This window comes from Symsagittifera roscoffensis, chromosome 9, assembly GCF_963678635.1.
Source record: "Symsagittifera roscoffensis chromosome 9, txSymRosc1.1, whole genome shotgun sequence".
Classification (NCBI taxonomy): domain Eukaryota; kingdom Metazoa; phylum Xenacoelomorpha; order Acoela; family Convolutidae; genus Symsagittifera; species Symsagittifera roscoffensis.
The window spans coordinates 47,517,755-47,537,087 of NC_087070.1; the positions used below are offsets into that span (position 1 = coordinate 47,517,755).

The 19,333-nt window shown below is 35.2% G+C and overlaps 1 protein-coding gene across 1 annotated transcript in view; it reads right to left on the reverse strand.

The window, feature by feature from the left end:
- Positions 1-16,459, reverse strand: part of LOC134854865 (collagen alpha-2(IV) chain-like) — a 62,544-nt gene extending 46,085 nt beyond the window's left edge. Inside the window, exons 1-13 of the mRNA XM_063871224.1 lie at positions 16,136-16,459; positions 11,412-11,492; positions 11,085-11,174; positions 10,454-10,498; positions 9,987-10,247; positions 9,821-9,883; positions 9,458-9,535; positions 3,902-4,000; positions 3,622-3,675; positions 3,420-3,482; positions 3,199-3,297; positions 2,881-2,934; positions 2,585-2,798 (exon numbers count right to left, since the gene is read on the reverse strand). Of these exons, the coding sequence (XP_063727294.1) occupies positions 2,585-2,798; positions 2,881-2,934; positions 3,199-3,297; positions 3,420-3,482; positions 3,622-3,675; positions 3,902-4,000; positions 9,458-9,535; positions 9,821-9,883; positions 9,987-10,247; positions 10,454-10,498; positions 11,085-11,174; positions 11,412-11,492; positions 16,136-16,240 (1,306 nt within the window). The 5' untranslated portion in view covers positions 16,241-16,459. The remainder of the gene's footprint in view (positions 1-2,584; positions 2,799-2,880; positions 2,935-3,198; positions 3,298-3,419; positions 3,483-3,621; positions 3,676-3,901; positions 4,001-9,457; positions 9,536-9,820; positions 9,884-9,986; positions 10,248-10,453; positions 10,499-11,084; positions 11,175-11,411; positions 11,493-16,135) is intronic.
- Between the last annotated feature and the right edge of the window lie 2,874 nt (positions 16,460-19,333).

Below are 19,333 nucleotides of genomic sequence, written 5' to 3' on the forward strand. Positions count from 1 at the left end.
TCGTTTTTGTCAATAAAATTGTAAAATTGGTAGCAAAAGTGCAAAACGTCCAGAACAAAAATACGTGTAAAATAAGAAAGATTACTAGGATCTTTCAGAATGCTAGCAATAAGCAAGATAATTTTAAAAAGTCCTTTCTGTGGAACTTAGACGACAAATTAAGCAGACAGACCATAATCTAAACAAAAAAACAGGTCGGAATCGATCTCCCGGGCTTTGTCGTTTCCAGCATGGGTGTTACATAAGCTTGGAATTACACTGAACCTTCAAAAAAAGTCTGGTTACGGGAAGCAAACCGATAAAAATAAACAAACAAAAAATTCGAAAAAAAAATCTAAGCTAAAAAAAATTTGAAGTCCTCCTTTCTCTAAAATCACACCTACACAAGAATACTTTTCGGTCATCAAAGGACGCAATGACAGGCCACAAAAATGAAATAAAATAAGCCAAAACCTACTACGCCGATAGAAAAAAGTTTTCGAAAAAAAATGGAAAAAAAACGAAATTTTAAAAAATCGAGTTGGTAATTTTACAAGCAAACTTCGATTAGCCGTATATTTTAAATACTAATGTTCTCAAAATATATCTGTTGCAATAAATTCTGGCTAAATCCTGGCTTATCGCTAAGATAATAAAAAAACTTCAACATCCGATTTTAAATTTCCTCCCCAATTTAGTCGATTAAAACCAAAAAATCACGTCTGATGTTGGAAACAGCCATTTAAGTGAAATATAAGACATTTTTATAATCACATCTATAAACACTCGGTTGATGTCGATAGCTTTTTTACAGTTTTTTGTTTAGCTTAATTGTTTCGTCCAAACATGTTTCTACTGAGCTTTGATCGATTTTTTTTTTGGAACACTTAGTTTCGTTTAATAAGAGTTTTTTAAATAACCGGGTGAAAATTCACGGTATACTATTATTTGAAAAATTGCCTTATTATAAAAAATCGTTTAGTTGACCCGAATATGAGACCTTCTCTGACGTACTAGAGAATTTTAAAACGTTTTGAATTTTCAAGTTTTTGATTCACAAAATTGCACTAAAAAACTTCAAAAACTACCTTAACCTGAGTAAAACTAAGTTTTCGCGGCTTAAATTAAGCTTAAATACGCTATTGCAATTACTAATTATCTTACTAATTAGCTCGAAATTGGACTCGAAAAATCAAAAACTTCAAACTGATTTTTCTCGACTTCGAGAAAATTTTTCTTTTTTGAAATTTTTTCAGGTCGTTCGAATCACGACTGAAAAGGCTTCAATATGATATATCAATTAGCCCTGTCCGATGATTTTTTGTGGTAGCTGATTTTGCGAGCAAAAAAACTAAAACACCCGAATCCAAACTTCCTCCACATTTTCAATGGTCGGAACAAGAAAATTTCCCAACTTTTTCACAAATGCATATCTGCATTTTCGGTTACATCCATCGTTGATAAATAGACTTTCGCGAACAATTCTAGCTGATAATAGATCAGTAAAAAACATACGACGCAGAGAACCATTTCGCCAAGCGAAAATAAGCAGAGAACCATTTCGCCAAGCGAAATCAACTTCGCCAAGCGAAACATTCTTGGTTTAATGCTGAAAAAAATACCTTTGGTATTTTTTCACCTTACCAGTCCCAATCAGTTGTAAGAAACCAGTCAAATACCAGCAAAAAGAGGCACAAAAACTGAACATAGCCAATCGAAGATTGGAAAAGAAAAATGAACGCAAGTAAACATAAATAAAAAAAACACTTTCTTGAAAAAATCGCAAATTTCGAATTTCAAAGAAAAAATATTTACTCTTTAAGCTCTGTGAATTTCTAGAACAATTTAAGATTGGCGCTTTTTTGATAAAATTAACCAAAATTGAGAAAACTGGACCAAGAGGTAAAGTTTTTATTCCGCTGGGAAATCTTAAAAATAAATTCCACTTTCGAAACTAGAAATCGTTCACGTTTTTTCGCGCCATTTCCACGTTCGTATTTGGAGAATGCTATTTACGTCACTTTCAGCAGATGAATTTCAATTGGACTCAATAAGTGCATATATAGCTAAGTCCATCAATATTTTAAGACTTTTTTTTGAAAAAAAAAATCAGCAAGACCCATATTAGAGTCTTCACTACGTTCATTACTCTTAAAAACGGTTCCACGGAAAGCAATGGACCTAACTAGAAACATGTACAATTAAATACTCACTAACAAGCCACGTTTACCCTACTCATAAAACCATGCAGCTCGTAATTCCAACGATACAATTCATGCTAAGAAGTATTAGACTGAGAAAAAAATATCAATATTTTTGTAGATCTTCCTTTCCTATGAAAAACGATTTTAAACTATTCAAGATGAAAATAGAACCAAGTAAAGTAAGCGACAGAAAGAATTCCTCGAATCTGATGAAAAATGAGCTAAAAACGCACTAGAGCGTCTTCATACAATTTTTAGATTTAACGACGCTTGCTAACACAACACCTATTTGAATTGCCCTTTAAGACCTCGACCTCTGTCTTGTTAAACGCGACTCACATTGGTGTATTATTTATTTCATTACCTTTGTATTGTTTAGGTATTAGTTTTGATGTACATACCAGGCAGTCCTTTATCTCCCTTTTCACCCACTCCTGGCACTCCCGGAACTCCAGCAGGACCATCGAACCCTGCAGCTCCTGGAGGTCCCATCATTCCAGGAGTTCCTGCAGACCCTCGGAGTCCTGGTCGACCTGGCAAACCGACTGGACCCATTGGTCCAGGGAGACCCTGGGGTCCCACTACAGATAGCTTTCCAATTCCTCCAGGAGGACCCTGGATGGTTAAAACAGTTAAGGTTTATATGAGCTCAGCACAAAAGGTAATTGTGAGTGTAAATATTAAAGACGGTTATTACCATAGCCCCTGGAAATCCACGAACACCCGCAGGGCCTGTTTCTCCTTTTTGACCCTGAAAAACATTAATGCGTTCAATATCTGCATACTAATTATACCTTAAACAAATACTCCAAAATTTTTTAGAGACTTGCAAAATACTTTGTACGCAGACACAAACAAAAGCGATCAGTAGACTAATCAATGCAGGCATTTGAACCATTTTGTAGTAAAAAATTTTAATAAATTGAGACGAAAAAGAAAATTCCTGAAATAAAAGAGCAAGTCGACTAAAATCAATTGATTCGGTCCACTTAGAAATGATTTCAAATTGAATTACCTTGGCACCGGGAAAACCAGCCAAGCCGTTGGTACCCGGACGCCCTGAGAATCCACGGTCGCCCTTGGGTCCAGGCAGCCCAGGTGCTCCATCAAGACCCTATAAAATACATCGAATACTGAAGTTTTTTGCAGAGCAAATGTTATTTGTAGAATTTTGTTCTAGATCTTGTTAAATATTTGTAAATTTTTGTTTAATATATAAAAGGCTTTAATACTTACGGAAGGTCCAATCAGTCCTCTTTCGCCTTTTGATCCAGGGTAGCCCGGTGCACCATTCACACCCTAGAAATGCAAAGTGCTTGAAACTCAAGGAACACAGTTAGGTATTTTAATTAAGGAGTTTCATGAAGAATTGGATTAAAAATGAAAAGAAATCATGGAAAACTCCGGATCCTTACAACCATATCATTACAGTACTTACCGCCATTCCGGGAAGTCCCGGTTTTCCCGGAAATCCCATGTCTCCCTTCAGACCCTGAAACATCCAACAGTATCAAGTCCCGTAAAACAAAAATTCACCTATTTTTTACTTCATTATTATAACATCTTTCTGAAATAAATGATATTACGACAATCAAATAACAAAAACTTTAGCAAAAAAAATGTTGATCCTTTAGAAATGCTCATATTTTCAAGGTCAACGTAGTGCTAAGTTAATAAATTGCGTTGACTACAACTTAGCGTCGGAGAAGGGAACTCACCTTCGGTCCAGGATCCCCCTTGATGACCTGAACTGATCCAATAGGAAATGTGGTGGCATCACAGTTACGTCCAGGCACCCCTCCTAGTCCAAACTCGCCCTGGAAAACAGAAAAATGCAGCTCGAATCGAGCCGAAACTCTGAAAACTCTAAACTTTTTTTGCCGAGTTGTTAGCAAAGCCTAGTGCCCGATTACTATACCCTTGATAGAAGCAAAGGTAAAAACAATCTGTGTTAAAGGTTATGATAATTAGATCTTAACTCTTCTACATCTAGGACAGGTAAGCCTGTCACCTATGGTCCTTGTTACACAAAGGTGTCGCGAAACTTTGCGAACACAAACGGAAAACGGCAAAAAGAGCACTCAAAAACGGTAAAAATGCCAGAAAAGTTAGAAAATGCCTTGAAAGAAAAACAACTTCAAAATACCAAGACTTCTAATATTACGAGATTCGAACTCAGATCTGCCGACCAAGAGTTTTCATTTTAACAACTGTGCAATTTTATTTTGGCTTTTACAGCTTTACAAACAGACCACCTTCATGTTGAGAGATAAGTACCTTACCCACTCAGTCACAACTTTCATTTCACTCTTTTTGTTTGGCTACACCAATTTGTAGTGCTGATAAATAGTATCCGGACAAAAAAAACAAGAAAATTTAAACTAAATTGAAAATTTTGTCAACAGGCGACAGAACAAGGATAGCAGGTTGCTGTGCAAGTAGCACAGAATGTCAGAATGTTCCAACCATACACATAACGAACTACGAAAAATTTCTTGGCATTACAAAGTTTTTTAAGTTAGTGTCGTTTCTTGTGCGTGGTGTGATAAAATAACTATAGCCGAGTGGAAAGTCAGTAAATTAAGCATAATCGACAGCAAATGTCTGTAAAATAAAACTAACAAACAAAACCTATAAAAAATTAAAAATTCAAAAAAATGTTTCTTTTTGCACTACGAAAAGATTTTTTTTAGAAAAATTTTATTGCGAAGAAGCTTCCGTGAAAAAGTTTTCCGATCAAATTTTCCTGAGTTGTGAGGAAATACAAAAGACAAGAAAACGAGGATAGACGGTTACTGGGCAAGTATCACAGAATATTCAGACCATATTCTAAATACGAAAAAAAAATGTTTTTTTTTTTCAAATTAGTTTTGTTTTTCTGCGTGGTGTGATAAAATGATCTGAACGAAAAACTGTAATTTAGGTATATTCGACATTCATACTAAGAAAACAGTTAAATTGGACCAGAGTTTTGTAGTAAAAGACTAGAAAAACAAACAAAAAATCAAATAAAAATCCATAATTTTCGAAATATTTTGAAAAATTTTTTCGAACTTTTGATTCTCAAAATGGCAATAAGAAATCAAAAACTAACTTAACTAGAATAAAATTACATGCAAGCTCGCTTTAATTTAGACTAAAAATAAAAAAAAATTTTTTGGTCTATATTTTTAATGTCGTTTGAATCAATCACGAATGAAAAGACTTTAATATGATATATCACTCGACCCATTCCGATTATTAATCGTGGTACCTAATTTTTTCGAAGACAGTAATTGCTTAAAAATTTCTAGAGATAACATGGTGCAATTTTCGTACTATTTTTAAAATATGAGGTATCGTTTTTTGGGTCTATTTGATTGATTTAAAATAACGCTAATATTTAGCCCTGAACTTTTTTAAAAAAGGGCAAGTTACATATGCAACTAAAGCTCAAGAAAGAATGTCTAAAAAACGGCCCATTTTTCTAAAAAAAAACTGCTTTAAGCAGAAAAAAGGCACATCGCTGTTTTATGTTAGTAAAAGTAATTTTCAAGAGTTTAAGAGCCTATAAAATCGTTCAGAATTTCATCCTGACTCGAGACTTTCCGTGCAATTACCAAATTGAAAAATTTCTTTCTTTCTTCTTTTCTTTCTTTCGAACGATTCTTGCAGTTAAAATGTACTTCAGTCTATCATTGTTGAAATTCTCCCGCTGTTTAACCTTAAACACTAAAATGGGCAATAAAAATATGATTCAATATGGCAAAGAAGATAAAGATTTTAATTTCAAGTGGACAGTTTTCTAGGACCGAAATGTCGAGGCCATTCTGCAAGAAGAGTTTAAACTAACACTAATTTACTTCAGTTTAACCTCTTTGTCGACTGTAGCTTAAATCGAAAACCGAACTGATGCAATATTTTTTTTCGGGAAACAAATCTTCGTTTAATGTAATCAAAATTGTGAAGTGCTGACAGACACCAGGGGAGGATCTAGAATTTTCTCGAGGAGAGTGGGTGGTTAGGGAAAATCGTAGATAAGAGCCTTGTTTCCACACCTCAGCGAACTCTCCCAAAGCAATATTATTATCTCATTTCGAGAAAACTTGCAAAACTACCGGCCTAAATTCTGATAGCCAATTTTTTCCAAAGGGCTCTTGGGTACTAATTTACGACATCAATTTTCCTTCGATCAACACTAAAGTTGGTCTATATTGGTCAAAACCTTCCAAAAATTGCCCCCTTTTTCGACAAAAAATCCCCCCCCCCCCCCCCCCCCCCGAATTTTCCAATACACCACCCCCTTCTCGAAAATTACATGCGCAACCCCACTGACTTGAATTAAAGCATTTCATTAACTACTGCATGATTTCATGTTCGAATTCCATTAAGGTCAATTTGGGCAGTAGACCTGTTTAGTATTATGTATCCAACTTTATCAATACCTAGCCTAACGGTTATATCAAATCCTAACGGGAATGTTTATTTATGTGCTCAGAAAGAACTGAATTCGAGCATGTAATAAGATTTCATTCAACTATTCAATTGATTGTCAGCCGTGGAATTGCTTTTCTATTTCTTGTTGTATTGACGTGGAAATTTTAAGTATACTACATGTTTGAATGCGTTTTTGTGAGCAACAAAATACTCCAAGGCATATAACTGCTAAATCACAAATCAATATATTCGCACGAGCTCTTTTCAGTTGCACAAGTGACCAAGTGAAAAATAAAACAACTTGTGTAAGATCATTTTCTGCCTTGAAGCAATTATAGGGCTCGCATTTCTTATATTAAAGAGAATAAAACTTAACTTAAATCAACATTGTACCTAATCAAAAACACTGGTAGCACCAAAAAAACTGTCGATGGAAAAAGAATTTTATCGCGAACTGAAAATTGTAGCACCTTGGAGGCACAAAGCAACCAAATCATGGGTTGCGTAAAATGTCATGAAAATTTGAAATGATAAGAGAAAAAGGATAGACGGTTACTGAGGTCTTTTTAATTATTCCGCATAAAGCTCAATATTTCAATATCTTGAACTGAAATTATTTTGCTTCAATCTGATTGGCTAGAATTAGCCAATCAAATTTCAATATCATCTCAAAATGTTTTGTTCACAAGTTAAGTCGAAAAAAATAAGCCGAATTGACCTAAAATGAAGAATGCTTGGTAAATAACTCAAAAATAATTCAAAATACGCTCCAGAGTTTTAACAAGGTTAGAAACACAGAAAACAGATCCAGGGAAGAAGTTGACCACTTTCGTATCTGCTCAAAATTCGGCCTTGTTAGAAGTCGGCTGAAAAATAAAGTGATCGCATTAGTATTAAGCAAATCAATCAGTGCTATGAGTATTTTGTCTCAGCATTTATACATTGAATATTACAAAATTATGAAGTTTGGGCGGAATAAGTAAAAAGACCCGGTTGCTGGGCAAGTAGGAGAGAATGTTCTGACCATAGTCTTAAAAAAAACTACATCAAAAATTTTTCTCAAACTAGTGTCGGTTTCTGTGCGTGGTGTGATAAAAAGGAACTGAGTGAAAGCCCAGAACTTAGGCCTATTCGACAGCCATAGTAAAATATGCAAATTGGAGAACAGAAAAATGATTAGAAAAACAAAACAAAGATATTTAAAAATCAATAAAACATTCTTAAACTTTTTCAATTTAATTCCAGACACTTTTTTGATTTTTTGAAGTTAATAATTGGCGCTGAAAAAATCGACTGGAGTAAAAATAAAGTTTCACGGCCTACCCTTCTATTGCCTGCGCATTCCTTTTATCCGCTCGACATTGAACAAAATTCGGAAATTTCAAACCAGTTTTTGTCGACACTCGGACAACTGTTTGAATCTTTTTAAAGTCGTTCGAATCACGACTAAAAGGGCTTTAGCATGATATACTAGTCGACCCATTCCGATGATAATTTGTGGTGCCTGATTTTGCGTAGAAAGAAAAAACAAACGTCAAAAACTAAAACACCCGAATATAAAGTTCCTCTCCATTTTTATTGGTCTGAACAATAATCACCTTCCGAAGACAGTAGATAGAAAAAAGAGAAGCCTCGATATTGCAATATTATAGAAGACAAATATCAATCAATTTTTCATTTACCAGAAAACAACAAAGAATCAAAGCATTCAAGTTTATAGGATTATAACATGATATTAATATTTTCTCCACAGAAAGTTGCGACTTCGATTTGAACGATATTTTTAGGTTTTCTCAAAAAATTAGCAACAAAATCCAGTGGTTTGTTTCTGATTTTCCTTTATTAATCAAGAAAACTTTCAGCATGATAAGAGCCAAACTAAGTGATTACAATTTGTGACTAAATGCAACAGAAAAAAAACTAAATAATTTGATTTTACTCAATCATTTTATAGATATTTCGGCTCTTTTTCACCCCACCCCATATTTCAAATTTTTCATTTTCATAGTTGCTTTTACTTGTTATAATGGCTAAATGCGTGATATCACGATGTAAGTTACTTGAAGAAGGCCAAATCTGTTCACAATTGTTGTTTTGTTCATCATACCAAGTTTATGACATTATTCACCATGCCATTGCATTTTGACAAGGTTTAAGTTGTTTTTCAAAATTGAAATTTAAAGTGGGGAAAAAGCAAAAGCGTCTTAACTTCAAGATATTACATCAACGCGTTCAAAACTAAGGGTGGAGCTAAAGAAAATGTTTTCGATCTTCCATTAAGTTGAGGAAATTGATTTATTAGAGCTGTCCAAAAACGTTCTTCAGACCCAATTTTTGATCAAACAGGCCAAATAGATGTGTTTGGAGCTCTTTTTGGAATTTTTAACCCACAGATGTTTTTTTGGCTCTTTCCTTCAAAATCACTCAAACGTGCTCTTTCCTCGGGAGCACGTTTAATTTTCGGGTTGGTGGGCACAAAATGGATGTCATAATATAGTACAAAAGGGAAAAATGGGGACTCTTTGGGTAGTGAGGGGCTTAAATTCGCCTCTGCCGGAATCATCAAACCATCGACCTGGAGATTAAGAGTCTCGCGTCTTCGCATCTGAGCCATGGTCGCTTGACGATCGTCTAACATAAGCGACCAATACAGCAGATACAAAAGATGCTATTTTTGTCACAGCTATGCCAGCATAAAAAGCAACCAAATGAGCCGTTTTATTTGCAAAATGCATTGTAAAAAGTGAATTTAGTCATATGATACTACGCTCGCTAGCCTGCTTGTGTAATCATAAATGATTCCTAAAAAAAGCTAAGCTAATATAGTGTGAACTGAGCTTATGTGAACTGTTACTGACCTTGTCTCCTTTGGTACCCACAATTGACATGCCCTTCTGTCCAGGGAATCCAACACTTCCCCTGTCCCCCTTCATGCCCTAGACAAAATCGTCAAAATAAAACAGTACTGAGGAAATAATGCTCATAACTTTCGGCTAAAAGTTATAATCTCGCCATTTTCCTCGTGCAATAACTCAAGTTATGAGGCAATATTTTGTACTTTACAAAATCATCCGGAAAATCATGACCAAGAAGTGCTTTCCTGAATCATGACGTGTTTTAATTACTAAAGTAAACATGATGAGAAAGATAGTAGACTACAATGATCATATTTTATTTTTAAAAATAAATATTTGAAAATTCATATTGATCCAATTTCATACCATCTGACCAGGCAGTCCGGGAAGTCCGTCGATGCCTCGCAGTCCCTGGAACCCTGGAGCTCCCTAAACACAGACAGTTTATCATTTAATCACACAACAAATTATAGAAAACGTTGTGCTAAGATCATCTATATAACAGGTCAAACGATTAGCAATAGTCACTTACTGGAATTCCTGGAACTCCTTGAAGCCCCTTTTCCCCTTTCAGAGATCCGCAGGATCCAAGACTTTGTCCCGGTTCACCTTTCGGTCCGATGGGTCCCTGTGGTCCAGGGATACTGAAGGCAGTACTTGACATTCCAGGAATGCCTCGATCTCCTTTGGTTCCTGGACATCCTGTCACACCATTGTCACCTTTGGCACCCCTGGATCCCGGAAGCCCTGGATATCCTCTAGGTCCCGGAGTTCCCTCTTTTCCTGTCATGCCCTGGAATAATTTTGAATTACGAGAATTGACATCTTGTACTTGCTGCTGATGAAGCCAAACTGATAAGTAGCAACCAAAAAATTACAATAGGTAAGAATCAATTCGAGCAAAAAATGATTTAATTGATTTTGACAAACCAAGTTTGGTTGTAACTTTTTGCAGAAGAACCTAACAATCAATCCTTTAATTTTCACGATGAAACTCACGCGATATCCTTTTGGTCCAAGATCTCCTTTTCCGCCTTTGTGACCCTGAAACAACCAATTGCATTCATTATATCTCAAGGCAACCATTTATAGATCCACGCAGCCAGCCCAAACACCACAGTTTGTTCAATTCACCCCTTCAAAGGTGATTGGAACAATATCACCTAAGTAACCGATTTATACTCTTGCAATTAAATAAGTATGGAAAATCAGACTATGAACAAGACAAACATCACCAATTGCCGAGCAAATAGAACCGAATTTTGGATCTCAGACATCTTTGCAATAAAAATCAACTTCTTTTCAGATACAAATTTTAGTTGAGCCACCTGACACCCTAAGCAATGATTCCCAATTTTATCACCTCTCGCAAAAATTGGGATGAAAACAAAAGTTTAAGACCGCGTTTCTCACTTTCTCGACAATGGATTGGAACCTGCGCTGATCGGAACAATAAGTCGTATGTGACTAGACAGCCTCAAAAAAACCAAGATTTAACTGTTCAAATATTATTGACGTTTTAGAACTTTACAGTTCTCTCGAAACCAATTAAATAGAATTGAAACAACGATCATATTATGGCTCTCAGAAAAAAATCAACATAATTGTTGCAACATTCAACTAAACTAACTTTGACCCCTGCGCCTCCTCTGGCACCTTCCGGGCCTCTCTCTCCTGGAAATCCCATGGGTCCCCTTGGTCCAGGATAGCCCATCTCTCCCTGTAAAAACAACCATGAAGAGTAGCATATTAGCTGAAGCTAAGAAACTTCAATTTCATAGTTGTTAACATCAAACAACTTGAAACTATTTTTGACCTAAAAAGCAAAGATTCAAATATTAAGCAAGAGGATTCAAAATGGATTTTATCAACGTTGTATTGCATTGTGCCCAAACCTTGCCTCTGATGACCAGAAATTCAAAAGTCACCTGGTTTGGTTCAAGTAGAAATTACTAACCTTGACAAATGTGACATTTCGGTTACACACACACCCGCTCCCGGTACTTGACACACCTGATGGACAAATGGGCCCAATCGGCTGAAATGCACAGCAAACTTTTGGGTAAAATAGCTTCTGAAGATTGTCTATTTCGAATTATTGTGCAGCATCTCTACTTCAGATTGTTTTAACCGCAAAACTTTTTTGATACAAGTTTTAACGTTTCTCTTTGCGTCTTGAACATTCACATGAACGGCGATATTACTGTGACCGTGGTAAAAATTCAATTTCACTGACTTTTCAACTTAAACTAGAAAAACTTTCACAGTTCTATCTCCCCTCGTGCAACAAAAATTCGCTTCTTTGTAGACCCCATCCCCCCACATACCTTAGAATATCCACTCTCCGAACTTGAGCAGGGGCATTTTCAAAGGCAAAAAAACTGCAGAGCTCAAAGGCAAAAAAACTGCATCTTCTAACGCAAATAATAAAATTTCATGCCAAGTTTAATGCTCAAGAATTTTTTTGGGACCAAGCGAACAAACTGTCCCACAGTCTGGTTGAGAGGAATAAAGTTCACGTGGTTTCTGGAACAAATTGTTCAATTTTCAGCCAATCAGTAATGAGTAATTTGCGCAAAACAAAAAGCAAAATTTTTCAACTGAAACAGATTTTTCAATTAGCCTCAATTCGTTAGCCAAAATTATTTTTGTCCTATTTGAGTTATCAAAAGTCTTTAATTAACAGCTTTTTTTAAAGACTGACCATAAAAATTTTTCAGCCAACTTGAAATTATTCGGCTTTTTCTTCTGTCGGCCAAATTTTGCATTCAAAGCAATCAAAATTAATCTAAATAGCCAAGTTCGATTTAGAGTTTTGAGGTGGAAATATTGGAACGGAAGCACCCTTAGGGGGAAGGAGATTGCACTGTTGATTCAATTAAAGTGTAGTATTGTAAAGTATTTTTCTTCGAACTACAAATTATCTTAAGAAATCGAAGAAAAATAAATTGATTTTCAGCATGATAAGAAGTTCTCTGTCGTTCTGCAAATTAACCTAATTTGTTTTCAGTCTCGATTTTGCGTTGGATTGATGAGCTACGTCAAAAATTAACCTTAGAAAAATGATTTTCAAACTGATTGTCTCAGTGGTCTGAATAATTTAAGATTCGGGGTCAAAACTTATCTGGATTGGACATATTTATGGCAAAAAAAACGTTTTTCAGTGCGTGGGAGGGTTCAAACTTTAGGGGGAGCCTCGCAACTACGGATCAATTCTGATTAATTTAAGGCCCAATTTGAGCCAAAAACTGGCCCATGTGCGCAACCAACCCACGTAGACTAAGAAAACTATTTTCACTCCATGGGTTGGTTGCTCACATGGCCAATTTAGAACCCTCCCACGCACTGAAAAACGCTTTTCTGCCATATATATGTCCAATCCAGGTAAATTTCGACTCCCGCATTTTAAGTACTTTAGACCACTGAGACAATCATATGGAAAATCTTTTTATTAAGGTTAACTTTCGACGTTGCTTATCATTCCAACACAAGATCGAGACCGAAAAAAAACTCGGTTAATTTGCAGAACGACAGAGAACTTCTTTATCTTGCTGAAAATCAATTTATTTTTCTTCGATTTAATTTGATAATTTGTAGTTCGAGGAAAAACACTTTATAATACTACAATTTAATTGGATCAACAGTACAATCTGTCTCTCCCTAAGTGACCTACCGTAGAACGTTCTCCCAATTATGTATTAATTCTAAAAATTCAATATGTATAATCTATGCATTTCGGAAAAAACGCTTAAAAAATTGGTTTCCATAACGATTATGTGGGATTGCATATGAATGCTGTTAATGACCTAAATGTATTTTCAATCAATTTTCTCTATTAAAACTGTTATATTTGTAAAAATCTAGGCTATTCTCAAAGTTGTTTCCTGAAAAATGCTTATTGTTCCGACTTTCGGTACGAAAGTAACGGAATATTTGTGCTCGGGGTGGGTTTTTTTTTCTTCAGACAAATTTCGACTTTTTAACTAGCCATTTTTGACGGAATTTTTTTTTAAATCATTCAAAAGATATTGTTGCCCTGAGCTCAAATTTGAAAAGATATTTCACCTGTGATCATTTTTCGTAAAGTTATGGGGGTTTAAAGATTGCCATTGTGGCCAATTTGGGACAATTAACGCGCGATATATTTCGCGCTATTAACGCGTAAGCGGAGAGTTAATCCGTCTCAGAAATCGTTCCAAATTGGTTGAAAGAAGTTTATTGCCTTAATTGATTTGTTACAAGGAGCGAAATCTATCTTTTTTTATATTTGTGCTCGGGGTGGGTTTTTTTTTCTTCAGACAAATTTCGACTTTTTAACTAGCCATTTTTGACGGAATTTTTCTATATCATTCAAAAGATATTGTTGCCCTGAGCTCAAATTTGAAAAGATATTTCACCTGTGATCATTTTTCGTAAAGTTATGGGCGTTTAAAGATTGCCATTTTGGCCAATTTGGGACAATTAACGCGCGATATATTTCGCGCTATTAACGCGTAAGCGGAGAGTTAATCCGTCTCAGAAATCGTTCCAAATTGGTTGAAAGAAGCTTATTGCCTTAATTGATTTGTTACAAGGAGCGAAATCTATCTTTTTCTATTTTATATGGCGTGTGGGGGGATGATTTTCATAAAAAATTTCAAATTTTAGAGAAAAAAAATTTTTCATTTTTTTTAAAGACATTTAATTTTTAATGTTATTACTGCTCCATAATACCTTAAAAGGCAGTCGGAACATTCAGGGCTTCGCCCTGATACGAGCAGTCTTGTTTTCTCACCCCTAAATCGATTTTGGGGCGAGGGGATATTGTACTGCTGATTCCTTGATTTCGATTGTAGCGAAAAGGGGAAACTTGGATGGATAAACCAGTTCATTTCTAACCTGGGTACAAGTGTGATAGAGGGGTCCCAAATTACATTACCTTGAGGTAAATACAGCAATTAACTAACTCAAAACTTGTTCTCAAACGTAATTAACCTGCCTAATTCGCGCAAACCTAATCGATACTTTAATTGACATCATCAGTTCTAAGTTGTATAATTTTTGAGGCACTCTATTTACATTAGCGAACCGGTTAGTTTCTTGGGGCTCTTCTATCACACTTGTACCCTAACCTGACTTCTGCTATAATGAATGTGGCAATGCCTCAATTTTCTCGCTTGAATTAACGCTCGAGATATCAGCCTCTGCATAATTGAGTCACATCAGTTTAATTTTATAATAAAATTTTTCACTTCTATTTTTCATCAATTAGGGGGGGGGGGGGGGGTATAACCGAAGAGACCTTAATTTTGCCGCAAAAACATTAGCCAAAAAATGGAGGGCTATTCTCATGCGCGATGGCCCGAAGCGCGAAATATCTGAACCAATCAATGCCCCTTAAATATACATAGTTTCTTCGCTTATCTCATTCGATCTTATGAATGATGAATCCTGACTGCCTGATAAAACTTTCACGCATTCGGTCCTACGCGCATGAGGGACGCCTTCATTACATGTGAAGTTTAATAAAATATATATTCATAAAATCAACTTTTCATAGAATACGAATAACCTTTAGAAGCTCTTTAAAATTCCAAATATTTTACCATAGTTACTTTTCCGATCACCCCAGCTTATTTGAGCAAACTGAATCATAATGTAAATTACTCATTGCAATGGTTAATATAAAAACACAATCCGTTTTCAAATTAAAAGATAAGTATTATGTTTTAAGCCATTTGCACATAGTCTTTGTTGGAGAGCGTAATTTCCTAACATTTGGTTATTGATCTTCATTGTGACTTAGAGAAATTCAAAGTTTAAGCCGGCAGCCTGAAAACTCGACAAGAGCTTAAAAATTCTAATGATTTTCTCCTTACATAAAATCAAATTATGAAGGTTAGAAAAAATTCACTTCGTTCATCAAATTTAAGCGATCGACTCAGGGCGGATCTAGGATTTTCTCGAGAAGCGAACGCAAATTTTCAGAGAAATTAAAATTTCGAAAATTTGGTTAACTTTTTTTTAGGTCGACCAAATTAACTTTCTTTCCGAGCACTCCCAGAGCACGATAAACGGAGAATTTGACGAATTTTGAAAAAACTGTCAAAAAAGGCACTTGGTGGAAAATATAGACCAAATACTCGGCTAGCTCTCCACTTCAAATATTTTAGGCGCGTTTAGAAAACATTGAGGCTTGTCGCCCGAGAAGGGATAAAATAATGGCAAAGCCGGGACACTTTGTTTGGTGAGTGGGTCGAATCCGTGAACGGGGGGCGTACCCTGCCCTAAATCAGCCCATGGATTGACTTCAGTGTCTTAAAAATTACATTCTGATTTTTTTTCAATTTTACTTGTTAAAATTTTTTACATAGTAAATTGCCGCTTTTGCGTAAATAGCACAAAATTATCGCGCGTTAAAATATAAAAACTAATAATTTTTAAATCGTGCACGGCTAAAACCTGTTTTTTTTTACAATTGAGTTCAGGACATCATTACTTTTCAGAAATGAATAGATCACGTCAAAAAAGAAGTTACATTTTGTAACTAGGAACGAACCCTCCCCCCCCCTTTTCTTGCTGTAGGGGGAAATAGGCCGAGAGATCTTCCGATTTTATTTACTCACCGCTTTTGTGATAGAGGCATCAGTTTCCGCACTTATTTGCACCTACCTGTTCCAACTTCAGTTTGATTAAACTCACCGAATTTTGGGCGCCCACAATTCCATAGTAAAATTCAATCAGACTAAGGGAAACTAAGAAAATCAGTTGATTTGGATAAACTTTAAGGAATTTTTTGGTCTTCATATCGAAGACAGTTTAGTATTTTGATTGAGCTTTCTCGGCAAACTTCGAACCTCCGAGATATTTCAACCAAAAAGAAGTTCTCGCCAACAAATTTTTGTTAGATAATCGATCTACTGTTAAACCTTTTATATCGGGTGAGCTTTGTCGGGATATATTAGGTCTCTGTGAGACTTGCACTAAAAAAGAACTTTTTCTCGCCCAGCAATAACTTCTCGAGAGTGTTTATTTATTGTAGTTGTCAAATATTGTTTCGATGAGAAGGTCAACAGTCTAATTGCAGAGTGTTTGAACAACTCATTTGCTTCCCACCTCCAACTTAACACATCACAGATTGATTGTTTCTCAATTGCAGCAGAAACTGTCATCATGGAAGCAAAACTATAAAATAGGCTCTTTCCGATTACCATTAAGCCCCATCCCTTAATAAGAACTTAATGATTACTAACACATCTGTTCCTAACGCTTTCTTGTAGCAAGAAATCACGCATTCAACCATAATGATGTGCAAAGAAAATGGAAGTTTTTATTATGTAGGGGAAGTGGAAAAAAGGTCACATTATGAGATTCTCACACTTCTTTCTACAAGGATGGTTGCTAGAAGCCTAACCAAGGTTAATTATCTGAGCCTGTAGCTATGCTTTACCGTCACCACCGCCGTAAAATCTTTTCTAAGTCTCTCTGTTAAACCAAACATTGAAAAATTATAAGCCAAATAATTAATTGAAGTATTATCAAACTCACTCAGTCCAAAAACACTCGGAAAAAATAGGACATCATAGCAGTCTTTCAAATATGTTATTTTACTGGTATCTAAGTTTAAGTAGAAAGTTTCAAAAAAAATCTACAGGTTTTCAATTATTTCTGATTTCTCAGTCAATGTCATAGCAAGCCTTCACAAGTGATTTTGTAGAGCTTGTAGATATGGACGCTTTTCTGTTGTACGACGTCCATATGCTTGTCCATGCAACATCACGCTTCATAAACAAAAGACAGACAAAAACAAATTATGTGTTCCAAGAAGATATCAAACTCAAAAAACAAGGGTTTGCAATAGCTTCCTTTGAAGGCGTTATCAAACAGTCAGTCCAACTTCCCTGAGGGTAAATAATTCCCTTGTTCGTCAAAAATTATAGAGAAGTGTACGCTAATTCAAAATTGATATAAAATTCAACAGAAAAGGTAAGAAAGTGACTTAGATTAGGACGTTTAGAATTTTTCTCGGCTTTATATTCGCTAGACAGGAGAAATTGTAAGGACGAATCTGACGATCTAGATTGAAATCGTTTTCAAAATTTCTGAAACATGCATTTACACGCAATAACAGACTTCATAGACAAATATCAGCCAAAAACAACGAGGACTAGATAAATTAAGAAAATTTCAAAATTAGTCTTGAATTTCCTTAAGCGAAGACAATACAGATATGAAGAATTACATTTTCGGAAACTGATTCAGTTATGGGTGTCTTCATTAGTTCAGACATATGCTTGTCCATGCAACATCACGCTTCATAAACAAATGACAAACAGAAACAATTTTTGTTCTTCAAAAAGCAGAGATGACCTTGAGCTCAGAAGTCAGAAGAGCTATAAAAATCAAAAGAAAAGGAAAAAATTTATTTAGTTGAGACGTTTTCAAAATTTGTAGCGAATTTCAAGACAGGAGAAATTGCAAGGACAAATATCGCGATCTAGATCAAAATCGTTTTCAATTTCTCTGAAATATGTATGTACACGCAATAGCAAACTTCATAGACAGATATCAGCCAAAAACCACTCAAGGACGAGATAATATAAGAAATTTTCAAAATTAGTCTTGATTTTTATCAAGCAAGACAATACAGATGTAAAAAATCACATGTTCGAAACCTGATTCAGTTATGGGTGTCTTCATTAGTTCAGACATATGCTTGTCCATGCAACATCACGTTTCATAAAAAAATGACAAACAAAAACAGTTTGTGTTCAGCAAAAATTATCGAGAATTGTAAGCTGATTCGAAATTGAGATGAAATTCAACAGACAAAGGGAAGAAATTATTTTAGATTGAGACGTTTTCAATGTTTGTAGCGAAATTCAAGCCATGAAAAATTGTAAAGACGAAAAAAAAACAATCTAGGTCGAAATCGTCGAGATCAGCCACAAAAAAACATCACAAGGACGAGATGAATTAGGAAATTATGAAATTAAAGTAATGAAGTTCATCAAGCGAAGACAATACAGACATCAAAAATCATATGTTCGAAACCTGATTCAGTTATGGGTGTCTTCATTAGTTCAGACATATGCTTGTCCATGCAACATCACGCTTCATAAACAAATGACAAACAATAACAGTTTGTTTTCGCCAAAAATTATCGAGAAGTGTAAGCTGATTCGAAAATGAGACTAAATTCAACAGACAAAGGGAAGAAATTAATTTAGATTGAGACGTTTTCAATTTAATAGCGAAATTCAAGCCAGGAAAAATTGTAAAGACGAAAAAAAAAACAATCTAGGTCGAAATCGTCGAGATCAGCCAAAAAAAAACATCACAAAGACGAGATGAATTAGGAAATTATGAAATTAAAGTAATGAAGTTCATCAAGCGAAGACAATACAGACATCAAAAATCATGTTCGAAACCTGATTCAGTTATGGGTGCCTTCATTAGTTCAGACATGTGCTTATCCATGCAACATCACGTTTCATAAACAAATGACAAACAAAAACAGTTTGTGTTCGTCAAAAATTATAGGGAACGTCAGCTGAATCAAAATTGAGATAAAATTCAACGTACAAAGTGAACAATTTAATTTAGATTGAGACGTTTTCAATTTTGAAACGAAATTCAAGCCAGGAGAAATTGTGAATTAAGCATGTATACGCAATAATAAACTTCATAGACAAAGATCAGCCAAAAACCACAGAAGGACGAGATAAACTTAGGAACTTTTAAAATTAGTCTTGAATTTCCTCAAGCGAAGACAATACAGATATGAAGAATCATATGTTCGAAACCTGATTCAGTTATGGGTGTCTTCATTAGTTCAGACATATGCTTGTCCATGCAACATCACGCTTCATAAACAAATGACAAACAGAAACAAATTTT